Genomic DNA, 21,726 nt, shown 5'->3' with positions numbered 1-21,726 from the left:
GACGTGGCCGTTTTTGCCCGAGTCCGGATCGTTTACGTTCAGCATTGCGATGACGGTTGCGGGTTTCGACTCCTCGGAAACGGAATTCGACATGGAGAGAATATTAATGCTCGGCTTGTTGTCATTCACGTCCAAAACATCGATTATTAATGTGCACGAGTCGGAAAGCCCTCCTTGGTCTCTCGCCTGAATATCTAGTCGATAATGGCTCGCTTTTTCAAAGTCCACAGAGCCAGTTAACGTGACGTCACCGCTGCGCGGATCTACTCGAAACAATTCGGACATCGGGCTGGAGACGTAGTACGTCACCGCGCCATACGCGCCACTGTCTGCGTCTGTCGCGCGCACCGTGGCCAGTTTCGTTTCTTTGGGTGCGTTTTCTGTCATCGTGGCCTGGTACGTTTTCTGCGTGAATATGGGAGCGTTGTCGTTGCTGTCTAGCACGGTGACGTGTATCTCCACGGTCCCTGACCTGCGCGGTTCGCCGCCATCTAAAGCGGTCAACAGCAGAGTCAAATGCCCCTGCTCCTCGCGATCGAGGGGTTTTTGTAAAATCATTTCGACGCTTTTATCTCCGTCCATCTGGCTGTGCAACTTTAAAACGAAATTTTCCGTGGGTTTCAAAACGTAGCTCTGCAGGCCATTAATCCCCACGTCAGGATCCACGGCTTTCTCTAACATGAACGTGGCTCCCGTGACGGCTGACTCACTGATCTCGAATTTCATTTGGGTCCTCTGGAAGTTCGGCGCGTTGTCGTTAGTGTCAGTGATCTCCACTGTGATTCTGTACAGTTCCATGGGGTTCTCGAGGATCATCTGCAGATGTAGGGCGCAGGGGGTCGTTTTCCCACAAAGCGCCTCGCGGTCTATTTTCTCCTTTATCACCAGCACGCCCCTTTCTTTATCCAGCGCTACGTACTCGGCGTTGTCTCCAGAGTACATCCGGGCGTTGCCTGAATTCAATCTGTTCAATTCTAAACCCAAATCCAGCGCAATATTCCCAACCATCGCACCTTTCGACATTTCCTCGGGAATGGAGTAACTGACCTGCCCAAACGCGCTGAGACAAAGGACAGAGAGAACCCCCAGTACCTCCCAAACCATTGTTCCGCTCGACATATTCACAATGTCCAGAAAAAGGTCCCTGGTAAAAATCACACCAACGGCCTATTCATTATTCCACAGTTCCACGAAAAAGGAAACCCAATGTATAAAATAAGCTCCGCCGAGATTATGTCCTGCGCGAATGAAAGTCCCTGTCTCTACTGAGCCCAAACTACGGGGGGAGCTGGATCTAAACACAAGAACCCAAAGGGATAATCAACAGCGACCCTGTGAGTTAAAAGAGCGAACTACAGAGAATCGGTTAACCCTTTTAGAAATAACAATAGCATTATTATTATAACTGTTGTTATTATTATTATTATTACAATGTATAATATACATTATACAAAAAGTTAACATACCAGTGTTGTTCTCACTAGCAAATTATAGTGATATTGTTTGTATAAGCCATAGTAAAGTTATACTTTGAATATACTTTTATTTATATTGAAAATATTGACAAAACATATTCAAATGTGTCATTTATTTTTGCTGCCTTAAATTAATTAATAATCCATCAAGTTGCAGTTTTTGTTACATAAAGTTTGCAATTCGGGTTGAATTGATCAAAACACCTCACCTGAACATCATCTGAGGTACTGGATTCTTCCGTTCTCAGAGGAAGCGTCAGGGTTCTTCCAGTGTCCAGACTGAGACTGACTTCGCTACAAGGTCGGATATATTTCAAGTCACTTTTACATGAGTCTGTAGTCATGCAGACCTCATAATTGTACATTTGCTGTAAAGTTCCTGTGCGTCCGGTGTCTGCGTAATGAGGTGGGTAGTACGGAATTACCGGAAGTTTTGACTGGTAACATATACGAGATTGTCTCCATCTGTAGATCTTTACTGATATTATAACAACTAGACAGCAGATGAAAAGGAAAGACACGGCAGCCAGAGCCAGAACCAAGTAAAAAGTCAGATTTTCATTCTTCTCCTTCTCGTGCGTAAAGTCGGTGAACTCGGAGAGCACTTCCGGGAAGCTGTCCGCCACCGCCACGTTCACGTTGACTGTAGCTGAGCGCGAGGGCTGTCCGTTATCCTCCACTACAACAGTCAGTTTCTGTTTGACGGGATCTTTATCGGTCACCTGACGTGCAGTTCTTATTTCTCCATTCTGTGCGCCCACTTCAAACAGCGCTCTGTCTGTAGCTTTCTGTAGTTTATATGAGAGCCAGGCGTTCTGGCCCGAGTCCACGTCCACAGCCACCACTTTAGTCACCAGGTAACCAACATCTGCAGCGCGAGGCACCATTTCGGCCACCAGAGAGCCTCCTGACTGTATCGGGTAGAGGATCTGAGGCCCGTTATCATTCTGATCTTGTATTTGGACATTAATAGTGACGTTTCCACTCAACGGAGGTGAACCGCCATCCTGAGCCCTGACAGTAATTTCAAAACCCTTAAGTTGCTCAAAGTCAAATGAGCGCGACGCATAAATGATCCCCGTCTCTGCGTTTATCGATACAAACGAGGATGCCGCCATACCGTTTACCTGCGTATCCTCGAGCAGGTACGAGACGCGCGCGCTCTGACAGCAGTCCGCGTCTGTCGCCGTCACAGCAAGGATCGATGCGCCCGGTGGGTTATTTTCACTAACACTGGTGACGTACGACCCCCGTTCAAACACGGGCCTGTTGTCGTTCACGTCAGAGACCCTCAAGTGAATAGTCTTACTGCTGAAAAGCGGAGGTGTTCCCTCATCTGTTGCTGTTAAAGTGATATTATACTCTGACGTCAGCTCTCTGTCGAGGTTCTCGTCCGTCTGTAACGTGTAATAGTTTCTCAGCGACGATTTGATCACGAATGGGCTGTTTTTGCTAATCGCACAGCTCACTTGGCCGTTCACCCCAGAATCTAAATCTTTTACGTTTATCACGGCCAGTGTAGTGGCTATTGGTGCGTCCTCAGATACTGGATTAGTGAAAGACGTCAGAGTTATGACTGGCGGGTTGTCATTCATATCAATAATATCAATTATCACCATGCACGAGTCAGTGAGACCCCCGTGATCTTTTGCTTCGATGTTCAATTCGTATTTTTTCGTTTTTTCATAATCAATTTCTGCAGAGACTGTAATATCCCCCGATATTTCATCGATATTAAAGAGTCCGTGCTCACTGTCGCCTGCGTGTCTGATCGCGTACGTCACGTCTCCATTGATGCCTTTATCAACATCAGAAGCGCTTACGGTAGAGACGTGACTGCCTTTTGGAGAATTTTCTGGAACTGACACTCTGTACAGTTTCTTAGCGAATACCGGAGCATTGTCGTTCGCATCCAAAACTTTGATGTTTATTCTCATCGTGCCCGATTTTACCGGAGCACCACCGTCAGCAGCGGTTAACGTGAGAGACATTTCCTCCTTGTGTTCCCGATCTAACGGGGACTGCAGAATCATCTCGATATATTTCGTCCCATCGGGCCGCGACTCGTGTTTCAGGATGAAATTATCACTCGGTTTTAAACTATAGCTCTGAATCGTATTTAATCCCACGTCGGGATCATAGGCACTGATTAATAAAAAGCGCGCTCCCGGTAGCGCGCTCTCACTGATTTCAATCTCGATTTCGCCTCTCGGAAACGACGGAGGGTGATCGTTCACGTCAACAATTTCCACCGTCACGTCGTACAGCTGGATGGGATTCTCCAAGATCAGCTCGAAGGTGAAGCTGCAGGGCGATGTCTGTTTGCACAGCAGCTCTCGGTCGATCCTCTCACTCACCGCCAGCGTCCCTTTGTCTGCGTCCAGCTCGACGTAAGCGGAGCTGTCCCCGGTTATGATCCGAGCTCGGCCGCTGCGGAGACGTTTCAAATCGATGCCCAAGTCCTCCGCGATGTTGCCCACAACAGAACCTTTGGGCATTTCTTCGGGAATCGAATAGCGGACTTGCGCTGCGACGCCGCAGATGCAAATGAGCACCGAGAACCAAACCGCCGCCCCCCTGATCCAGTGCGTCATTGTAAAAATTCCGTCTGAACGATAAAACACACAAAAAACGCTCCAAGATCTTTACGCTGTTTCACAACACGCCCTTCTTCAGCTGAAATATCCACACAGTACAGTTCAATCGGTTCGGCAGCTTCTCCGCGTACACTATCTCCAGAATAGAACTGCTCACAGGGGAGGGAGGACGGTGTTTTTCCTTCCCCAGACTACAGTAGCTCGCAGTCTTATACAACAGCGGCACTTACAGAGCAACGGGAGAAGTACAGCGCCGCCCGCACACGCAGCGGGAAATCTTCTCAACCAGGAACCAAATAAGCATAAGAGGCAATGAAATCTCGTACAGCCAGATCGCCAGCACAGGCGGACGATGGGAATTTGGACTCAAGGAATGTGATTCTGAGCATTCACCATCAAAATTAAATATAAAAATGACAATAAAAAAAGAGAATAATAGGGATACGACGTCATTGGTATTATTATTAATATTAACTATCACAATAAATAAAATACACACTTTAATAGCAGTTTGTTAATAGAAAAATGTCGACCTCGAATTTCTTACCTGTTCCGGGGAATTGAAATCATTTATGAAACGTTCCTTTTCCTGAATTCGTTGTAGAGTTTCACTGGCGCTCGAGTCCGTAATTAAAACCCCCTGACTGCTGGGTCTGGAAAATTTACAGTCACTCTTCCTAGAGTCCGTCGTCATGCAGACCTCGTAATTGTACATTTGCTGTAAAGTTCCTGTGCGTCCGGTGTCTGCGTAATGAGGTGGGTAGTACGGAATAACAGGCAGGCTGGACTGATAGAAAAGGCGAGATTGTCTCCATCTGTAGATCTTTACTGATATTATAACAACTAGACAGCAGATGAAAAGGAACGACACGGCAGCCAAAGCCAAAACCAAGTAAAAAGTCAGATTTTCATTCTTCTCCTTCTCGTGCGTAAAGTCTGTGAACTCGGAGAGCACTTCCGGGAAGCTGTCCGCCACCGCCACGTTCACATTGACTATAGCTGAGCGCGAGGGCTGTCCGTTATCCTCCACTACAACAGTCAGTTTCTGTTTGACGGGATCTTTATCGGTCACCTGACGTGCAGTTCTTATTTCTCCATTCTGTGCGCCCACTTCAAACAGCGCTCTGTCTGTAGCTTTCTGTAGTTTATATGAGAGCCAGGCGTTCTGGCCCGAGTCCACGTCCACAGCCACCACTTTAGTCACCAGGTAACCAACATCTGCAGCGCGAGGCACCATTTCGGCCACCAGGGAGCCACCTGACTGTATCGGGTAGAGGATCTGAGGCGCGTTATCATTCTGGTCCTGGATTATTACGTCGACGCTGACATTACTGCTTAGCGGCGGGGAGCCTCCATCTTGCGCTTTTACGCGGAACTGGAAACTCTTCATTTGCTCGTAATCAAAAGACCGCACTGCACGAACAACTCCGCTCTCGCCGTTAACCGACACGTACGTGGAGACGGACACGCCGTTCACCATCCCTTCCTCCAGGAGGTAATTAACACGCGCGTTCTGGCTGCAATCTATGTCACCCGCCTTCAGAATGATCAAAGTAAGGCCTGGTGTGTTGTTTTCAGGGATGTGCGCGGTGTACGTTTTCTTTTCAAAAACAGGGGTGTTGTCGTTCACGTCTGTAACTTTTATGGACAAATTCAGGTTATTGCAGAGGGATGGGGTGCCCCTGTCACAAGCGACCACGGTGACGTTGTAATTAGGAGTCGTTTCGCGATCAAGCGTCGCGGCCGTCTGCAAACTATAAATATGGTTCGACGACGGCTTCATCTTAAACGGGACGTCGTCATTTATGTAACAAAGCACGTCACCGTTGCTTCCCGAATCCACGTCTTGCACTTTGATGACGGCAATGACAGTGCCCGGCAGCGCGTCCTCCTCGACGGATTTGGAGGAGGACATGACAGCCACGGTTGGAATGTTGTCGTTTACATCCGTGACGTCAACTACGACCTTAGTGCTGTCCGTCAAGCCGCCGCCGTCTGTACCAAGGATGTTCAGCTCGTACCGTTTTACCTTTTCGTAATCTAGTACGCCGGACAGGGTAATATCTCCGGTCGACTCATTAATCGCGAACACGTCGTTATTGTGGGGGATTGAATAAGACACGTATGCATTCGACCCTTTATCGGCGTCGGACGCGCTAACTTTTATTACAAACGTGCCTTTTGGGACATTTTCAGGCACCGACGATTTGTATAACTCCTGCGTAAAAGACGGGGGGTTGTCATTGCTGTCAATTACATTAATTTTTATCTTTGCTGTGCCCGTAAGCTGAGGATTCCCGCCATCGACAGCCGTCAAAATTAAAGAAATCTGCTCAGCTTTCTCTCTATCTAACGGCGTCTGAAGAACCATGGCGATCGATTTGGATCCGGGCTTTTGCGTGTCCAAAATAAAATGACTCGTGGGCTTCAACTTGTAATTCTGCAAGGCGTTTATGCTCACGTCGGGGTCCACTGCGCTGGGCAGGACAAAGCGCGCTCCCGGGGACGCGGACTCGCTAATGTCCAGTTCGACGTTGCCCTTCGGGAACGTCGGAGCATTGTCGTTCACGTCCAGGATTTCAACGGTGACCTGGTGAAATTCGATGGGATTTTCTAACACCACCTCGCAGTTTATGGAGCAAGGCGTTGTCTCGCCGCACAGCGCTTCTCTGTCTATTCTCTCCCTCACGGCCAGAATCCCTTTATCCCGCAGCAGTTCCACGTACTCACTGTTTTCGCCTTCAAAGATGCGGGCCTTCCCGTTCGCCAGCCGCTTCGTGTCCAGTCCTAAATCCTGTGCTATATTCCCGACGAGCGAGCCCTTCGTCATCTCCTCCGGCACCGAGTATCTAACATGGCCGAGAACGCCGAGAGAAGAGCACAGACAAAGAACTAGGCAGATCCCCAGAACGGCCATCAGCGGTGCGTTTCTACGTGGCATCATACCCAACAAAAAATAAGGCAGATCTAATGTTCACTGTAAATGCGACTCACACAAAACACGCGCAATAAAATCCACCGATCCAGCCCACGGAGATGAAAGAAAAAAATCCGAGCGCACAGCAAGCGGCGGTAGCGTCTGTAAACTGCCCGGACTGATGGAAATAACGCGCCAGTCAACAGCGGCACCAGCAGTCCAACTAGAGGAATGGAGAAACACAGCACGCATGCGTACAACCTACAATTTGGTGGGAAAGGACCAACTCTCCTCGTGACGCATTTTCCCCCCAGCCATAATTCAGTTAAAAAAAGAGAACTGACTGTTGATATTACTGCGAAACTTTTCCATCTTTCCATCTTTCTCTCACTGTTACTAATACAGTAGAACGCTAAATATTCTCCAAAATCATTCTGAACTAGTTGCATTATGTAGACATTACAGCGATATCTGATAAATATGGTAACTTATCTAAAAATGGTTACATGCTAATGCACGTAGGTAGGAAGAGTGCATCGGAGAAACATGTTATGTAGCTGAAATGACAATAAAGCTCACTTGAACTTGAACTTGGTATATCAGTTTATGCATGCCTGTGTCACGGTTCTTCCAAACCGGAGTGGTATTGACGCGGTACACACGGTCCAGCATCTAGTCGATCGTCATGTCAGTGCACTAAGACGGTTAAGACATGATGCCTACATATTTACTTAACATATTTAGGGTGTCGCCCGCAGTGAGCAATTTTCAATAAAGGCTGCATGGCATCCAGATCAAAACTAAATATATACATAGGACAGAGAAAAAGAAAGAGAGCTGAGAAAGAGAGACAGAGAGAGAGAGAGAGTAAGGAAGACGTATGATCGCTGTTCAGTGCTGAAAAGAAATGTAAGCTGTAACAAGAGTAAGAAACTGTTGTACAAACCTATTATTAGGAATTATGATGTATAATCAACCCATTTAATCTGTAATGGCAGCTAAAATAAACCCAATTTGAAAAAAAAAAAAAAAACTCTAGGCAACTCTGTGAAGGTGATTTAGTAGAAAAGTTAATTGAACTTCACATTCGTTCTTGCATTCGAAATGACAGCTTATGAATTGCATCCTTGGAAAAACGCATCAGCTGCATAATTGCGATTATAGGGGCTTTGAGTCCTGTTGATATGCTAATCTTTTAATTTTGGAAATATTACTCACCTCGTCTGGAGAATTCGTCTCATCTAAAAGAAATGACTCTTTTTTGGGGAATTGTATGGTGTTTGTTGCACTGGCGTCCATAAAAAGCACATTCTGACTACCAGGTCTGGCGAATTTAAAGTCGCTTTTCCTGGAGTCTGTCGTCATGCAGACCTCATAGTTGTACATGTGAGGCAGAGTTCCTGCACCTCCAGCGTCTGCGTAATGAGGTGGGTAGTACGGAATAACAGGCAGGTTGGACTGACAGAAGAGGCGAGATTGTCTCCATCTGTAGATCTTTACTGATATTATAACAACTAGACAGCAGATGAAAAGGAAAGACACGGCAGCCAGAGCCAGAACCAAGTAAAAAGTCAGATTTTCATTCTTCTCCTTCTCGTGCGTAAAGTCGGTGAACTCGGAGAGCACTTCCGGGAAGCTGTCCGCCACCGCCACGTTCACATTGACTGTAGCTGAGCGCGAGGGCTGTCCGTTATCCTCCACTACAACAGTCAGTTTCTGTTTGACGGGATCTTTATCGGTCACCTGACGTGCAGTTCTTATTTCTCCATTCTGTGCGCCCACTTCAAAGAGCGCTCTGTCTGTAGCTTTCTGTAGTTTATATGAGAGCCAGGCGTTCTGGCCCGAGTCCACGTCCACAGCCACCACTTTAGTCACCAGGTAACCAACATCTGCAGCGCGAGGCACCATTTCGGCCACCAGGGAGCCACCTGACTGTATCGGGTAGAGGATCTGAGGCGCGTTGTCGTTCTGGTCTTTAACGAGAACCGTTACAGACACATTACTGCTCAACGGTGGAGACCCCCCATCCTGGGCTTTAATGAGAATCTGAAATTCTCTCAGCTGTTCATAATCGAAGGACGTTGCTGCGTAAAGCACGCCGGTCTCTGAATTTATGGTTACATAAGAGGACACGTGTGTTCCACGAACCTGCGTTTCTTCTAACGTGTAAGACACTCGCGCATTCTGGCCCCAGTCCGAATCGCTTGAGGTCACAGATAATATAGACAGACCTGGCGAGTTGTTTTCGGGTACCTCTGTGACGTAAGCGGGTTTTGAAAAGACCGGTGCGTTGTCATTCACATCTGATATTTTAAGCCGTAACGTCGTCGAACTGGACAAAGGAGGGGAGCCCGAATCCATAGCGACAATTGTGACGTTATACTCGGACGTGGCTTCTCTATCAAACACCGCGTCGGTTGTTAGTGTGTAATAGTTGGCCAGGGAAGACTGCAGTTTGAACGGGATGTTGCGGTTTACAGAGCACGTGACCTGTCCGTTGAACTCGGAGTCCGAATCCTTCACATTTATCACCGCTATCGTGGTGCCGACCGGAGAATCCTCGGGCACGGGGCTCGAGAAGGACATGACGCTTATGACGGGCACGTTGTCATTAACGTCTATCACGTCTACTATAACCTTACTAGAGTCCCCGAGGCCGCCTTCGTCCCGAGCTTCCACGCTGATCTCGAATTTCTTCGTTTTCTCGTAATCCAGTCGGCCGTTGACAGTTATGACGCCGCTGTTTTTATTCAGATGAAAGAGCTCTGCGACGTTTGCCTTGAGATTCGCGAACGAATAAAATATCACTCCGTTCGAACCGCTGTCCGCATCGCTCGCGTTCACGGTCGTTATGTACGCCCCCGTCCCCGCATTTTCCACCACTGCTGCTTTATAAACGGACTGGTTAAACACGGGCGCGTTGTCGTTCGCGTCCAGAACGGTGACTTCTATGGCGACGGTGCCGGATCGCTGCGGACTCCCCCCGTCCACCGCCGTGAGCGCGAGAGAAAGCCGGGGACGCAGCTCTCTGTCCAGGGGCTTCTCCAGCACCATCTCGGCGTATTTGACTCCGTCCGGGCGCTCGTGCTGTTTCAAGACGAAATGCTCGTTCGCGCTTAAGACGTAACGCTGCAACGCGTTCACCCCCACGTCGGGATCCTCCGCGCCCCCGAGCAAGAAACGAGCCCCCGGCGCCGCCGACTCGCTAATCTCCCATTTGATCTCCTTTTTCTGAAACGTGGGCGCGTTGTCGTTGATGTCCAGAATCTCAACGGTCACCTGGTGCAGGTCGATCGGGTTTTCGAGGATGATTTCAAAGGCGAAGCTGCACGGCGTCAACTCGCCGCACAGCTGCTCCCGGTCAATCCTCTCCTTCACCGCCAGAATCCCTTTGTCTGTCCTCAGCTCGGCGTACTGGATGTTGTCCCCATGCGCAATATGGGCCCTGCCCGTCCGCAGCCGTTTCAAATCCAAACCGAGATCGTGTGCAATGTTACCAATAAGCGAGCCTATCTTCATCTCCTCTGGGATCGAGTAGCGTATCTGTCCATGAACCGCCGTAATTAAATATAAGACAAAGGAAAAATGCATAATTGCGCCGTTACTCAACGAAGACTTTACGCAAATCGGCGGCGGGTTACTTCCACTTGTTCAAAATTGATAAAAATGTCCTAAAAAATGCTCCTGAATAAGTCCTTTCTATTAACGGTATCCAGTAGAAAACATGCGACGTAGCGGACGTGTAAGGTCTGTGTATCTCCACCCTAGAAAGTGGGGAGGTCTACGTAATCGCGCGTAATCTGAACACTAATTTTACCACCGGCCAACAGCGGCACTTAGAGACCATTTAGACACAATGCACGTCAGTAAAAAAATAAAGACAACTTCAGAAGAATACACCATCCCCTAAAACTCTAAATACTCATCCCCTAAAATTATTTAATTGAGAAAAATAAAAAAATATGATATTATTGTTATTTTTGTTGATGTATTATTATCATTATGCACAATCATCAAAATCATATTAACCCCTATAACAGCAAATACTACAGCAAAAATTACAATAAGAAGAACATAATAATATTCATAATATATGTTATTGTTGTTACTGCTGTTGTTTATTGTTGCACGCTTAACTCACCTGTGAAGGTGACTCTGGGGCATCGAGAAGAAAAGGGTCTTTTTGCTTTCGCTGAATGGTCTCTACACAGTTTGTATCCATGATTAAAACCCCCTGACTGCCAGGTGTAACGATCTTACAGTCACTCCTCCTTGAGTCCGTCGTCATGCACAAATCATAGTTGTATACGCGCTGCAGCGTTCCTGCACCTCCAGCGTCTGCGTAATGAGGTGGGTAGTACGGAATAACAGGCAGGTTGGACTGACAGAAGAGGCGAGATTGTCTCCATCTGTAGATCTTTACTGATATTATAACAACTAGACAGCAGATGAAAAGGAAAGACACGGCAGCCAGAGCCAGAACCAAGTAAAAAGTCAGATTTTCGTTCTTCTCCTTCTCGTGCGTAAAGTCGGTGAACTCGGAGAGCACTTCCGGGAAGCTGTCCGCCACCGCCACGTTCACGTTGACTGTAGCTGAGCGCGAGGGCTGTCCGTTATCCTCCACTACAACAGTCAGTTTCTGTTTGACGGGATCTTTATCGGTCACCTGACGTGCAGTTCTTATTTCTCCATTCTGTGCGCCCACTTCAAACAGCGCTCTGTCTGTAGCTTTCTGTAGTTTATATGAGAGCCAGGCGTTCTGGCCCGAGTCCACGTCCACAGCCACCACTTTAGTCACCAGGTAACCAACATCTGCAGCGCGAGGCACCATTTCGGCCACCAGGGAGCCACCAGATTCTACTGGGTAGAGGATCTGTGGCGCGTTGTCGTTCTGATCTTGGATAATGATGTGAACTGTTACGTTACTGCTCATTGGAGGCGAGCCTCCGTCTTGCGCTTTGACGCGTATCGTTACGTGCTTTGTTTGCTCGTAGTCAAACGACCGCGCAGCGTAAACGACCCCACTTTCCGCGTTAACTGAAACGTAAGAAGACACCCTACTGGCCTCTTCCAAGAAGTAGGAAATCTGAGCATTTTGCTTTACGTCAGAATCCCGGGCGCTTACTGTAAAGATGGAAAGACCAGGGGAGTTATTTTCGAGGACGTGCGCGGTATAGCTGGTCTGATCAAACACGGGGGCGTTGTCATTCACGTCAGACACGTCCAGCTTCAGGGTTCTTGTGCTAGAAAAAGGCGGAGAGCCCGAGTCTGTGGCTGTAATGGTGATGTTGTACTGCGCAACAAGCTCGCGGTCCAAAAACGCGTCGGTCACCAAGGTGTAATAATTCCTCAAAGACGACGTCAACTTAAAGGGAAGCGTGCGGTTCACCGTCAGCACCACGTTGCCGTTTTCCGCGGAGTCCACGTCCTTCACGTTGATAATCGCTATCGTCGCGCCAAGGGGAGCGTCTTCGGACACCGGCGACGAAAAGGACATCACGTTGATCGACGGCACGTTATCATTCACATCGATCAGCTCGACGACGAGCTTACTGGAGTCGCCCAGGCCTCCCTGATCTTTGGCTTGAAGGTCGAGCTCGTACTTCGCTGCTTTCTCGAAGTCGAGTTGCCCGTTTACCGTAATCACCCCGGTGCTTCCGTTTAAAGAAAACACGTCGGCGACGTTGCCTTTAAGGTTGGCGAAGCTGTACGTGATCAGCCTGTTTGTCCCGCTGTCCGCGTCGCTCGCGTTTATGGTGGTGATGTACGTGCCTCTCTGCGCGCTTTCCAGAACCGACGCTTTATAGACAGACTGATTAAAAACCGGCGCATTATCATTCACGTCCAGAACAATAACCTCGATGTTCACGGTACCGGATCTAGGCGGATTTCCGCCGTCGACGGCCGTCAACGTGAGCGCGAGTCGCGGACGCAGCTCTCTGTCCAGCGGCTTCTGCAGCACCATCTCCGCGCTCGTAACTCCGTTCCCGTGAGCCTGCTTGCTCAAGGCGAAATTTTCGTTGGGCGTCAGGAGATAATTCTGCAAGGCGTTCGATCCGACGTCAGGGTCCTCCGCGCTGCCCAGCATGAAACGCGACCCCAGCGCGGCCGATTCGCTTATTTCGAGGCTAACGCGATTGTTCTGGAAGAATGGCGCGTGGTCGTTGATGTCTAATATTTCCACTGTGACATGATGCAGCTCCATTGGACTTTCGAAGATGAGTTCGAACGTAAAGCTGCAAGGCGTGACGTCGCCACAGATCTGCTCGCGGTCTATTCGCTCGCTTGCGACCAGTATTCCTTTGTCCGCCCTTAGCTCCGCGAAGCGATGGCCGTCTTCGGTAAGAACGCGAGCCCTCCCGGACTGCAGTCTCGTCACGTCCAAGCCGAGGTCGTGCGCGATGTTACCGATTAAAGATCCTTTCTTCATTTCCTCCGGAATGGAGTAGCGAATCTGTGCGGACGCACCGCGACAATAGCAAAGCATGAAGATGACAAGTGCTCGCCATTGCAGTCCTGCTTCCAAGATCTCGGTACGACGAAAAATATGAATGAGCCTTTGAGATCTGAAAGACGCGAACATCCTAGTAAACAAACGAGTAACGCTTAAACAGATAAAAAATAACCCCATGTATTTCAAGCTGAGATGTATGCAGTCCTTGTCAGTTTCTCCCGCCGCAGCGTCCTTTCATATAAAAAAATGCCACCACCTCCTAGCTCGTCACTATGGCACAAGCAGAGCGAAACCAGGGTAATTCACAACCTTAACCAACAGCGGCCCTTAGAGTCCAAAGAATAGAAGACCACATGTCAAGGGCTATTACAACTTTACCAGAGCACAATCTAAAAATATCTATCTATCTATCTATCTATCTATCTATCTATCTATCTATCTATCTATCTATCTATCTATCTATCTATCTATCTATCTATCTATCTATCTATCTATCTATCTATCTATCTATATATATATATATATATATAAAATCAAAAATGCAAAAATAAAAAAAATAAAAAAATTACTCTCAAAAATGTCACTGATGCCATGTGATTTTCACCCCATCGATATGTACTCCTAAATGATGTGTCATAGATATCTTTAATAAAATAAAGAAACACTTTCAACTAAGCAAAAAATGGTCGCTGTCCAGTGCTGAAATGTCCCTGTGTATCCGAATGTTTATGTTGTGTTTTGGGGCAGTGGTGGCCTAGCAGGTAAGGAAACAGTCCCATAATCAGAAAGCTGCTGGTTCGAATCACGACAGCCACGGTGCCACTGAGGTGCTGTGGATAAAAGCACCTTTCACAGCTTCCCACTGAGAGTGATGGGGCAGCTGTGGTGGGGGGCAGAGTGTTTTTGAACTTTGAACTTGACTCATGCATGCGACAACATTAGTTAGAGATTACACTGCGTGAACAAAAGACGTGCCTTTCAGGAGCTCTGTTGCTACAAGTTGAGCAATCAGTATTATATCGATCTGGTGACAACAACACAACACCTAAACAAATGAGTAACATTTGTGTTACCCACATCCACTTATCTAAGATGCACCAAAAATCCCAGTAGTGTGAAACAGACCAACTGATATTTCTCTGTCAGTCTTGTGTTTTTTCTTTACCCTGCACAGAAGTAGCTTTTGTTGCTCAGCTGCGCAATACACATTTAAAATTTAATCACAGAATCCTCTATATAAGGGATGTGGTTTTCATACAAATGTGTACTCCACATTAAATGAACATAGATGTAAGCAGCACAGAACAGACAATTGCAGGAGGTTCAAACCAGAAATAGTTTTTGAAAGTGATGAAAGTAATGAAAGACGTCTGTGTAACACCACAGATTTAGAGGACTATGCATATTCAAGCAATGAATAGCAAAACAGTTGGAGCATAACCTAGCAGCTCTTCTTTTACAAACCATCCTTCATATATCAGAAAGAAGTCATAAAACAGATCTTACAGATGTGAACTTTCCCAACCATAACTCTTTATCAACCGCTAAAACGAGAGAAGCATACGTCAACAAAACCTTTGAAGTAGTAATGCCAGGGGAGTTATCGATAAAAATGTAGTGTTGTGTATGTTCCTCTACTTGCAATGTTACAGAAGATGTTGAACAGGGCAGACCTTTTAAACAAAGTTCTTCCACTACAAAAACTTGTGGCACATTACAGTACATATCGAGATGGCTTAAACCGTAAAGAAAACAATCTGCTTCAAGGGGAGGAGTTTTGCTGTTGGAATTTACATTGATGATTTTGAAGTGTGCAATCCCTTCGGAACATTTAAAAAGAAACACAAAATGACTGCTGTATACTGAGTGCATGGCACTACTGCTGTATAATGACTGCATGGCAACATGAGTATTTAAGATCTTTTGAATTGTGTTGCAAATCTAACCCGCCTCTGTGTGTGGTTCAGCTGAAATATAAACTCCTCAACCGAAACTGCACACAATAACTCAGACGTCAAATACTGCTGCTGTCAAATTTGCACACAATACGATAAATGGTTATTTATTTTGCCATTTAACTCTGTTCCGCATTTGGCACATGTATATAACAACCTCAGCATCTTGCATAATCAACCCTTGCTGCTAACCCAGATACTGCACTGCTCTGCAATATAAAATGGCTAATTACAGAACAAAAGTGAAGAAGGTCAGGATGCCTTGATGTTGTGGTAAATGCAAGTAAACAGGGAGGTCATTCAGCAAAAAGAGGAGCCAGCTAATAAGACGATCAAGAAGGCATAGAAAGGTGAACTTAACTACCTGCCAAACTTTTCGGATGGATTTGAACATGCTGCCCTTGAGACGGCTCGCAAAGACTTGGTTCAGGAAATGTGGAAAAAAAAACACCAAATGGAGCAATGATGCAACAAAAGATTTTCTTCTAATGTTTTCACTCAGAAGAAAAGAGGTTCATAAGCAACTTGGTCTAATTGTGGTCTGCTCTTTTTATTGTATTCATTATTGTATTTTATTTTGTATTCATCGTTTGGGGTGCTAATGAACAAAAACTGTTCACTTCTTTGATGGTAACTTACATTTACATTTACATTTATAGCATTTATCAGACGCCATTATCCAGGGCAACTTACAATCAGTAGTAACAGGGACAGTCCCCCCCTGGAGCAACTTAAGGTTAAGTGTCTTGCTCAGGGACACAATGGCAGTAAGTGGGATTTGAACCTGGGTCTTCTGGTTCACAGGCGAGTGTGTTACCCACTAGGCTACTACCACCCTTGAAAGCACGTTGTAAGTCGCTCTGGATAAGGCTGTCTGTTAATTGCCTTAAATGTAAATGTTTTTACCTAAGATCAGGTATGTTTGAGAGGGACAGTGATAATTGCTGTGTTTTTTTTATTCATATTTATCTTCATATCATTTTGATATAACATGTTATCCTCTCTTATTTTATTCAACATTGATTATTTAATGCACATATGAGAAGGTTAATTTTGTTTGCTCATCTGACTAATACTTTTGCATTCTCTATATTTTAGGTGTGCATTGAATTCAACAACATTGTGAGCAAGAACCTTAAGCAGGAATTTAATGAAAGCATCGATATTGAGATATTTAGATCCAAGACCAGATGAGGATTGGCCCATACTCATAATGGTCTGTCTCTGTCTAAATGTTCTTGATTAGTTTGGGTGTAATATCATTTTTGAGCTTTTATGTTTTATTAAGGAATGTGATGATGACTGCTCCGACACATTGACATTGTTATCCTCCACATTAAGTATGAAGGGGCAGTGCTGCCCTTCTCTATGCATCTGAGTCTAGCCTCACTGAAGATTATCATTGAGGGAAAAGTTGTGATGGACAGCATCAAAGACCTTCCAAGAGCTATTTGTCCTCTGCTTTTAACCATCACCCTTGGTGAGCAGAGGGCAGCCCTGACACTGCAGTTAAATATGACAAATAACAACCACAAAAGGCATGTAGACATCAATGTCACAAAACTGAAAAAAAACATTCCACCCACATTCTGATTTCTTATCGTTAAGAAAATTTCTTACCATTTCAGATGAATTGGCATCATCCAGAAGGTTATGCTTATTCAGTGTGTGATGCAATGTCTCTGCAGTGGCGTAGTTCGGGTCCATTAACAGAACACTGTGACTGCCAGGTCTGACGAATTTACTGTCACTCTTACGCGAATCAGTGGTGGAGCAGACTTCGTAATTGTACATTTGCTGTAAAGTTCCTGTGCGTCCGGTGTCTGCGTAATGAGGTGGGTAGTACGGAATAACAGGCAGGTTGGACTGACAGAAGAGGCGAGATTGTCTCCATCTGTAGATCTTTACTGATATTATAACAACTAGACAGCAAATGAAAAGGAACGACACGGCAGCCAAAGCCAGAACCAAGTAAAAAGTCAGATTTTCATTCTTCTCCTTCTCGTGCGTAAAGTCGGTGAACTCGGAGAGCACTTCCGGGAAGCTGTCCGCCACCGCCACGTTCACATTGACTGTAGCTGAGCGCGAGGGCTGTCCGTTATCCTCCACTACAACAGTCAGTTTCTGTTTGACGGGATCTTTATCGGTCACCTGACGTGCAGTTCTTATTTCTCCATTCTGTGCGCCCACTTCAAACAGCGCTCTGTCTGTAGCTTTCTGTAGTTTATATGAGAGCCAGGCGTTCTGGCCCGAGTCCACGTCCACAGCCACCACTTTAGTCACCAGGTAACCAACATCTGCAGCACGAGGCACCATTTCGGCCACCAGGGAGCCACCTGACTGTATCGGGTAGAGGATCTGAGGCCCGTTATCGTTTTGGTCAAGTATGTATATTTTTACAGTAGTGTTGCTTGCTAAAGGTGGCGAACCGCCGTCCTGAGCTGTGATTTGCACTTCAAAGGACTTCATTTGCTCGTAATCGAACGCGCGGACGGCATGAAGAGCCCCGCTTTCGGCGTTAACAGATATGTAAGACGATACCTGGTTTCCATTGAATTCGGAGTCAACAAGCAGATAGGAGACCCGAGCGTTCTGATTCCAGTCAGCGTCGCTCGCTCGGACGCAGAAGAACGGCGCGCCGGGGGAATTGTTCTCGCTAATGGTGGCGGAATAGGAGCTCTGCTCGAAAACAGGCGCATTATCGTTCACGTCAGAGACCTTCAAAGAAATGGTCTTCTCAGTGGAAAGGCGAGGTTCTCCACTGTCGACCGCTGTGAATGTTATGTTGTACTCTGAGGTCGTCTCTCTGTCTAACTTCCCGTCTGTTATTAAGGTGTAGTAGTTTTTCAGAGAGGACCGGATGGCAAAGGGAATTTTGTCCTTCACCGAACATTCAACTTTACCATTGCTACCAGAGTCCAGGTCTCGGACGTTAATGATCGCCACGGTGGTGCCACTGGGCGAGTCCTCGGCTATTGGACTTGAAAAGGACGTGAGCGCAATTACGGGCACGTTATCGTTAACGTCCGTTACGTCAATGATCACTTTAGTAGAATCCATGTGGCCACCCTGGTCTTTGGCCTCCACCGTTAACTCGTAGTGTTTTACCTTTTCATAGTCAAGATCCACCTGGACGGTGATATCACCGCTTTCTTCATCTATTGCGAACGCCTCGGCGCCTTCTCCGGAGTCGCGAGAGAAATGGTACGAAACCTGACCGTAAGGACCTTCGTCCGCGTCCGACGCGCTTACGGAGGCGACGACGGCGCCGCGCCCGGCGTTCTCTGCGACCTCGCCTCTGTAGACGTGCTGCGTGAACGCGGGCACGTTGTCGTTGGTGTCCAGGACGATTATATTTATTTTCATGGAGCTTGATTTGCTCGGATCGCCGCCGTCGAACGCAGTCAGCGTGAGAGATAACGTCTGCGCCTTTTCTCGGTCCAAAGGGACGTTGAGATATAGTTCCACATATTTACCCCCGTTCGTGCCGGTCTTTGTCTTAATGCTGAAGCTGTCCGTCGGATGTAACGCATATCCTCGGAGCGCATTGTTCCCCACGTCCGCGTCCGTGGCGCTGCCCTGCAACAGCCGAGTGCCCGGCAGCGCCGATTCGAGGATCTCCAGCGCTATTTCGGCCTCTTTAAAGACGGGAGGGTTGTCGTTAACATCCAGTATTTCGACCACAATGCTGTGCAGCTGCATCGGGTTCAGCAGTATCAGTTCGAAGCTCAGGCTGCACGGAGACGTCTGGCCGCATAACCGCTCCCTGTCTATCCGTTCTTTCACGACGAGAGTCCCTTTGTTTATATTCAGCTCGATCAAATCGCCACTGTCATCACTTACTATGCGAGCTCCGCTTGCCTTCATGTGGGTCGGATCGAGACCCAGATCGTGTGCTATATTTCCAACAACCGAACCTTTTCTCATCTCCTCGGGAATCGAGTACCGAATCTGTCCAAGAGACGCGATGACCAGACAATGAGCCACCATGGCCCATGTCCAGCATCTACAGCATCCCATCATTACTGCAGCTAAATGCTTAAAGGCTAAAAAAAATTATCCACAAAGATATTTTATGAAAATTCAGAAAAAAAGGAGCACGTCAAAACAAACGATGTCCGTTGTCGGCAACGCCACATCCATTCTGTTTCTGACCCAGAGCGCAGGGGAGAGATGAAGAACGGTAAGAAACAGTCAGGGGATTTTTTTTCTGTGATCTGCAGCGGCACTTACTGTTCAACGATTATATTGCAAGCAACGCATTATATGAATATAAAGAACAATGTAACTCAGACAAAAAATAAATAAAAACAAATAAACAAATTAAAGTCAACTCCAATACAAATAATAAAATGCCCATCTATGTGGTTTTGAAATCCTGAAATGGTTCTATATGTGCTTTTATGCACACTTAGCGTGTGCTGCGAAGGGGGTGTTTCTGACGACAGGGGTGCCGAATACATTTACATGTATGTCATTTATCAGACGCGACTTACAATAAGTGGATACAGGGACAGTCCCCCTGGTGCAGCTCAGGGACACAATGGTAGTAAGTGGGAATTGAACCTTGGCCTATCTGGTTCATAGGCGAGTGTCTTACCTATGAGGCGCCCTCTAGGCCAGAAAAAATGGCGAATGTGCGAGGTTTGTATGTAGATGCGTGAGGAAAAGGGCGTATGTGTGCGAAGTTACTATGCAGATGCGTGAGGAATACATTGCGTAAGCGCGAGCTAATATTGTAATCAGGGACCGTGCAGAGAGCATTGCCATTGGCCGGCTTGCCCACAACATTCAGACAGAACAGAACCATCCACGAAAGCACTGAGTCAAGTCATTAATTTAATTAATAGCATAATGGAATCGTCACGGGTAACACTGAACTCTAGTAAGAAATTTCTCACCTGGTAATTCAAAGCACACGTGAATTTTTCTGTGAAAACGGTGTTGGGCAAGACAGGTACAAGTGGTAATATTTGTAATGTTTCAAAAATTTGAGTGCACACAGAGATCATCATTACATACAGATTTAAAACATTATTTATTCTCTATTACGTTCATTTGAAAAACAGATTTCCTTTCTGTGAGCTGGGTACTGCAGCCTGCTGAGCGTTTAAGGTGGAACGGACAATTCTACTAATAAGAAGCTGAGAATAAGGAGTTAACTTCAGCGTGGTCTGCGCCGATGTCATTGTGCTATTAATTAAATTAATGGCTTGACTCGGTGCTTCTTCTCGAGTAGTTCCTGCCATTTCCCCAGAATGCTATTCTGTGTGAATGTCCAGGGCGGCATTTAAGGTGGAACGGACAATTCTAATATGGAGCTGAGAATTAGGTGCTAAATTCAGCGTGGTCTGTGTTACGTCATTTAGGCCGTAGAATGGCTTGGGGTGCTCTGTGTTGTGCGTGTTTCTCTTTTAGGCTGTCTGCTGGGTGGAGACCAATTCCCTCGTCAACTGGCAGCCAATCAACACACAGGACAGAAGACAGAGAACTTAAGGACCATTCCAGCCACCATTCAGGGCTCATTGATGTGGAGCCGAAGACGGAGGAAGTGAGAGGAGAGAGTTGGAGTTGGAGTTTTGGATTCTGTAAGAATTACAGATAAGCCTTTGTTGTGTGTTAGTGATTAGTGTGGTTAGTTGTGGCTTTTGTTGAGTATTTGTATTGTCTCTCCTTTCATGGTGTGTTGTCCTCCTGTGAATTGTGTAGTTGTTGTATATAGCACTTTAGGTTTGGTTGGTTGTTCATTACTCACTGTAAATAAAAGCACAATATTTCACTTGGGCCTGATATCTGTGTATTCCCACTGCACACATTTCACTTGTTTGTTGTCATGTTTCCCAACCCCTAGACCAGGACGTGACATCTGCGACGATGTCATTATGCTATTTATTTATATAATGTTTTGACTCAGTGCTTCCTCTCGAGAAATTCCTGACATTTTCCCAAAATGGTACAATCCACTGTAGCTATTCTCTCTCTGTATCACATGTGACAATCACTTCACTTCACTGAATTCCCAGGGCCGTGGTACGCATTCGCATAGTTTTTTGTGCACATAACAAAGGACATTTTTAAAGAATATATGGTGTTTGGGTGAGGTTTGTGTTTATATGATTGAAGAAAGATAATGTATGTGCCAGTTTTTCTTGATTTATGGCCTAAGGGGCGCCTCATACTTATCCCTAAGGCAACTACGACCAGACATACGATGCAACACACGGACTGTCAAAAATTTATGTAAATACCAATGTGAATATGATTTAAAAAATAGAGAAACACAAAACAAGTTAGTAAATAAAAACTAATGAACTACATTAGAACGAGC

The 21,726-nt window shown here is 46.4% G+C and overlaps 1 protein-coding gene across 33 annotated transcripts in view; it reads right to left on the bottom strand.

Moving 5' to 3' along the window:
- Positions 1–21,726, bottom strand: part of LOC114791987 (protocadherin beta-16-like) — a 258,171-nt gene that overhangs the window by 68,612 nt on the left and 167,833 nt on the right. For 2 of the 33 annotated variants that reach the window (XM_028982640.1, XM_028982667.1), the window contains exon 1: positions 17,019–19,516. The exons of 25 other annotated variants lie outside the window; for them this stretch is intronic. In XM_028982640.1, coding sequence (XP_028838473.1) covers positions 17,019–19,421 — 2,403 coding nt within the window. In that variant the 5' untranslated portion in view covers positions 19,422–19,516. Of the gene's footprint in view, positions 1–1,684; positions 4,274–11,130; positions 13,649–17,018; positions 19,517–21,726 lie in introns of those variants that run through there. 6 more of the 33 variants (XM_028982624.1, XM_028982631.1, XM_028982625.1 and 3 more) reach the window with 6 other exon arrangements.

This window comes from Denticeps clupeoides, chromosome 6 (assembly GCF_900700375.1).
Source record: "Denticeps clupeoides chromosome 6, fDenClu1.1, whole genome shotgun sequence".
NCBI classification, from domain to species: domain Eukaryota; kingdom Metazoa; phylum Chordata; class Actinopteri; order Clupeiformes; family Denticipitidae; genus Denticeps; species Denticeps clupeoides.
Note: the sequence above shows the minus strand (reverse complement) of the source record. Positions and strands in the feature narration are given on the sequence as shown.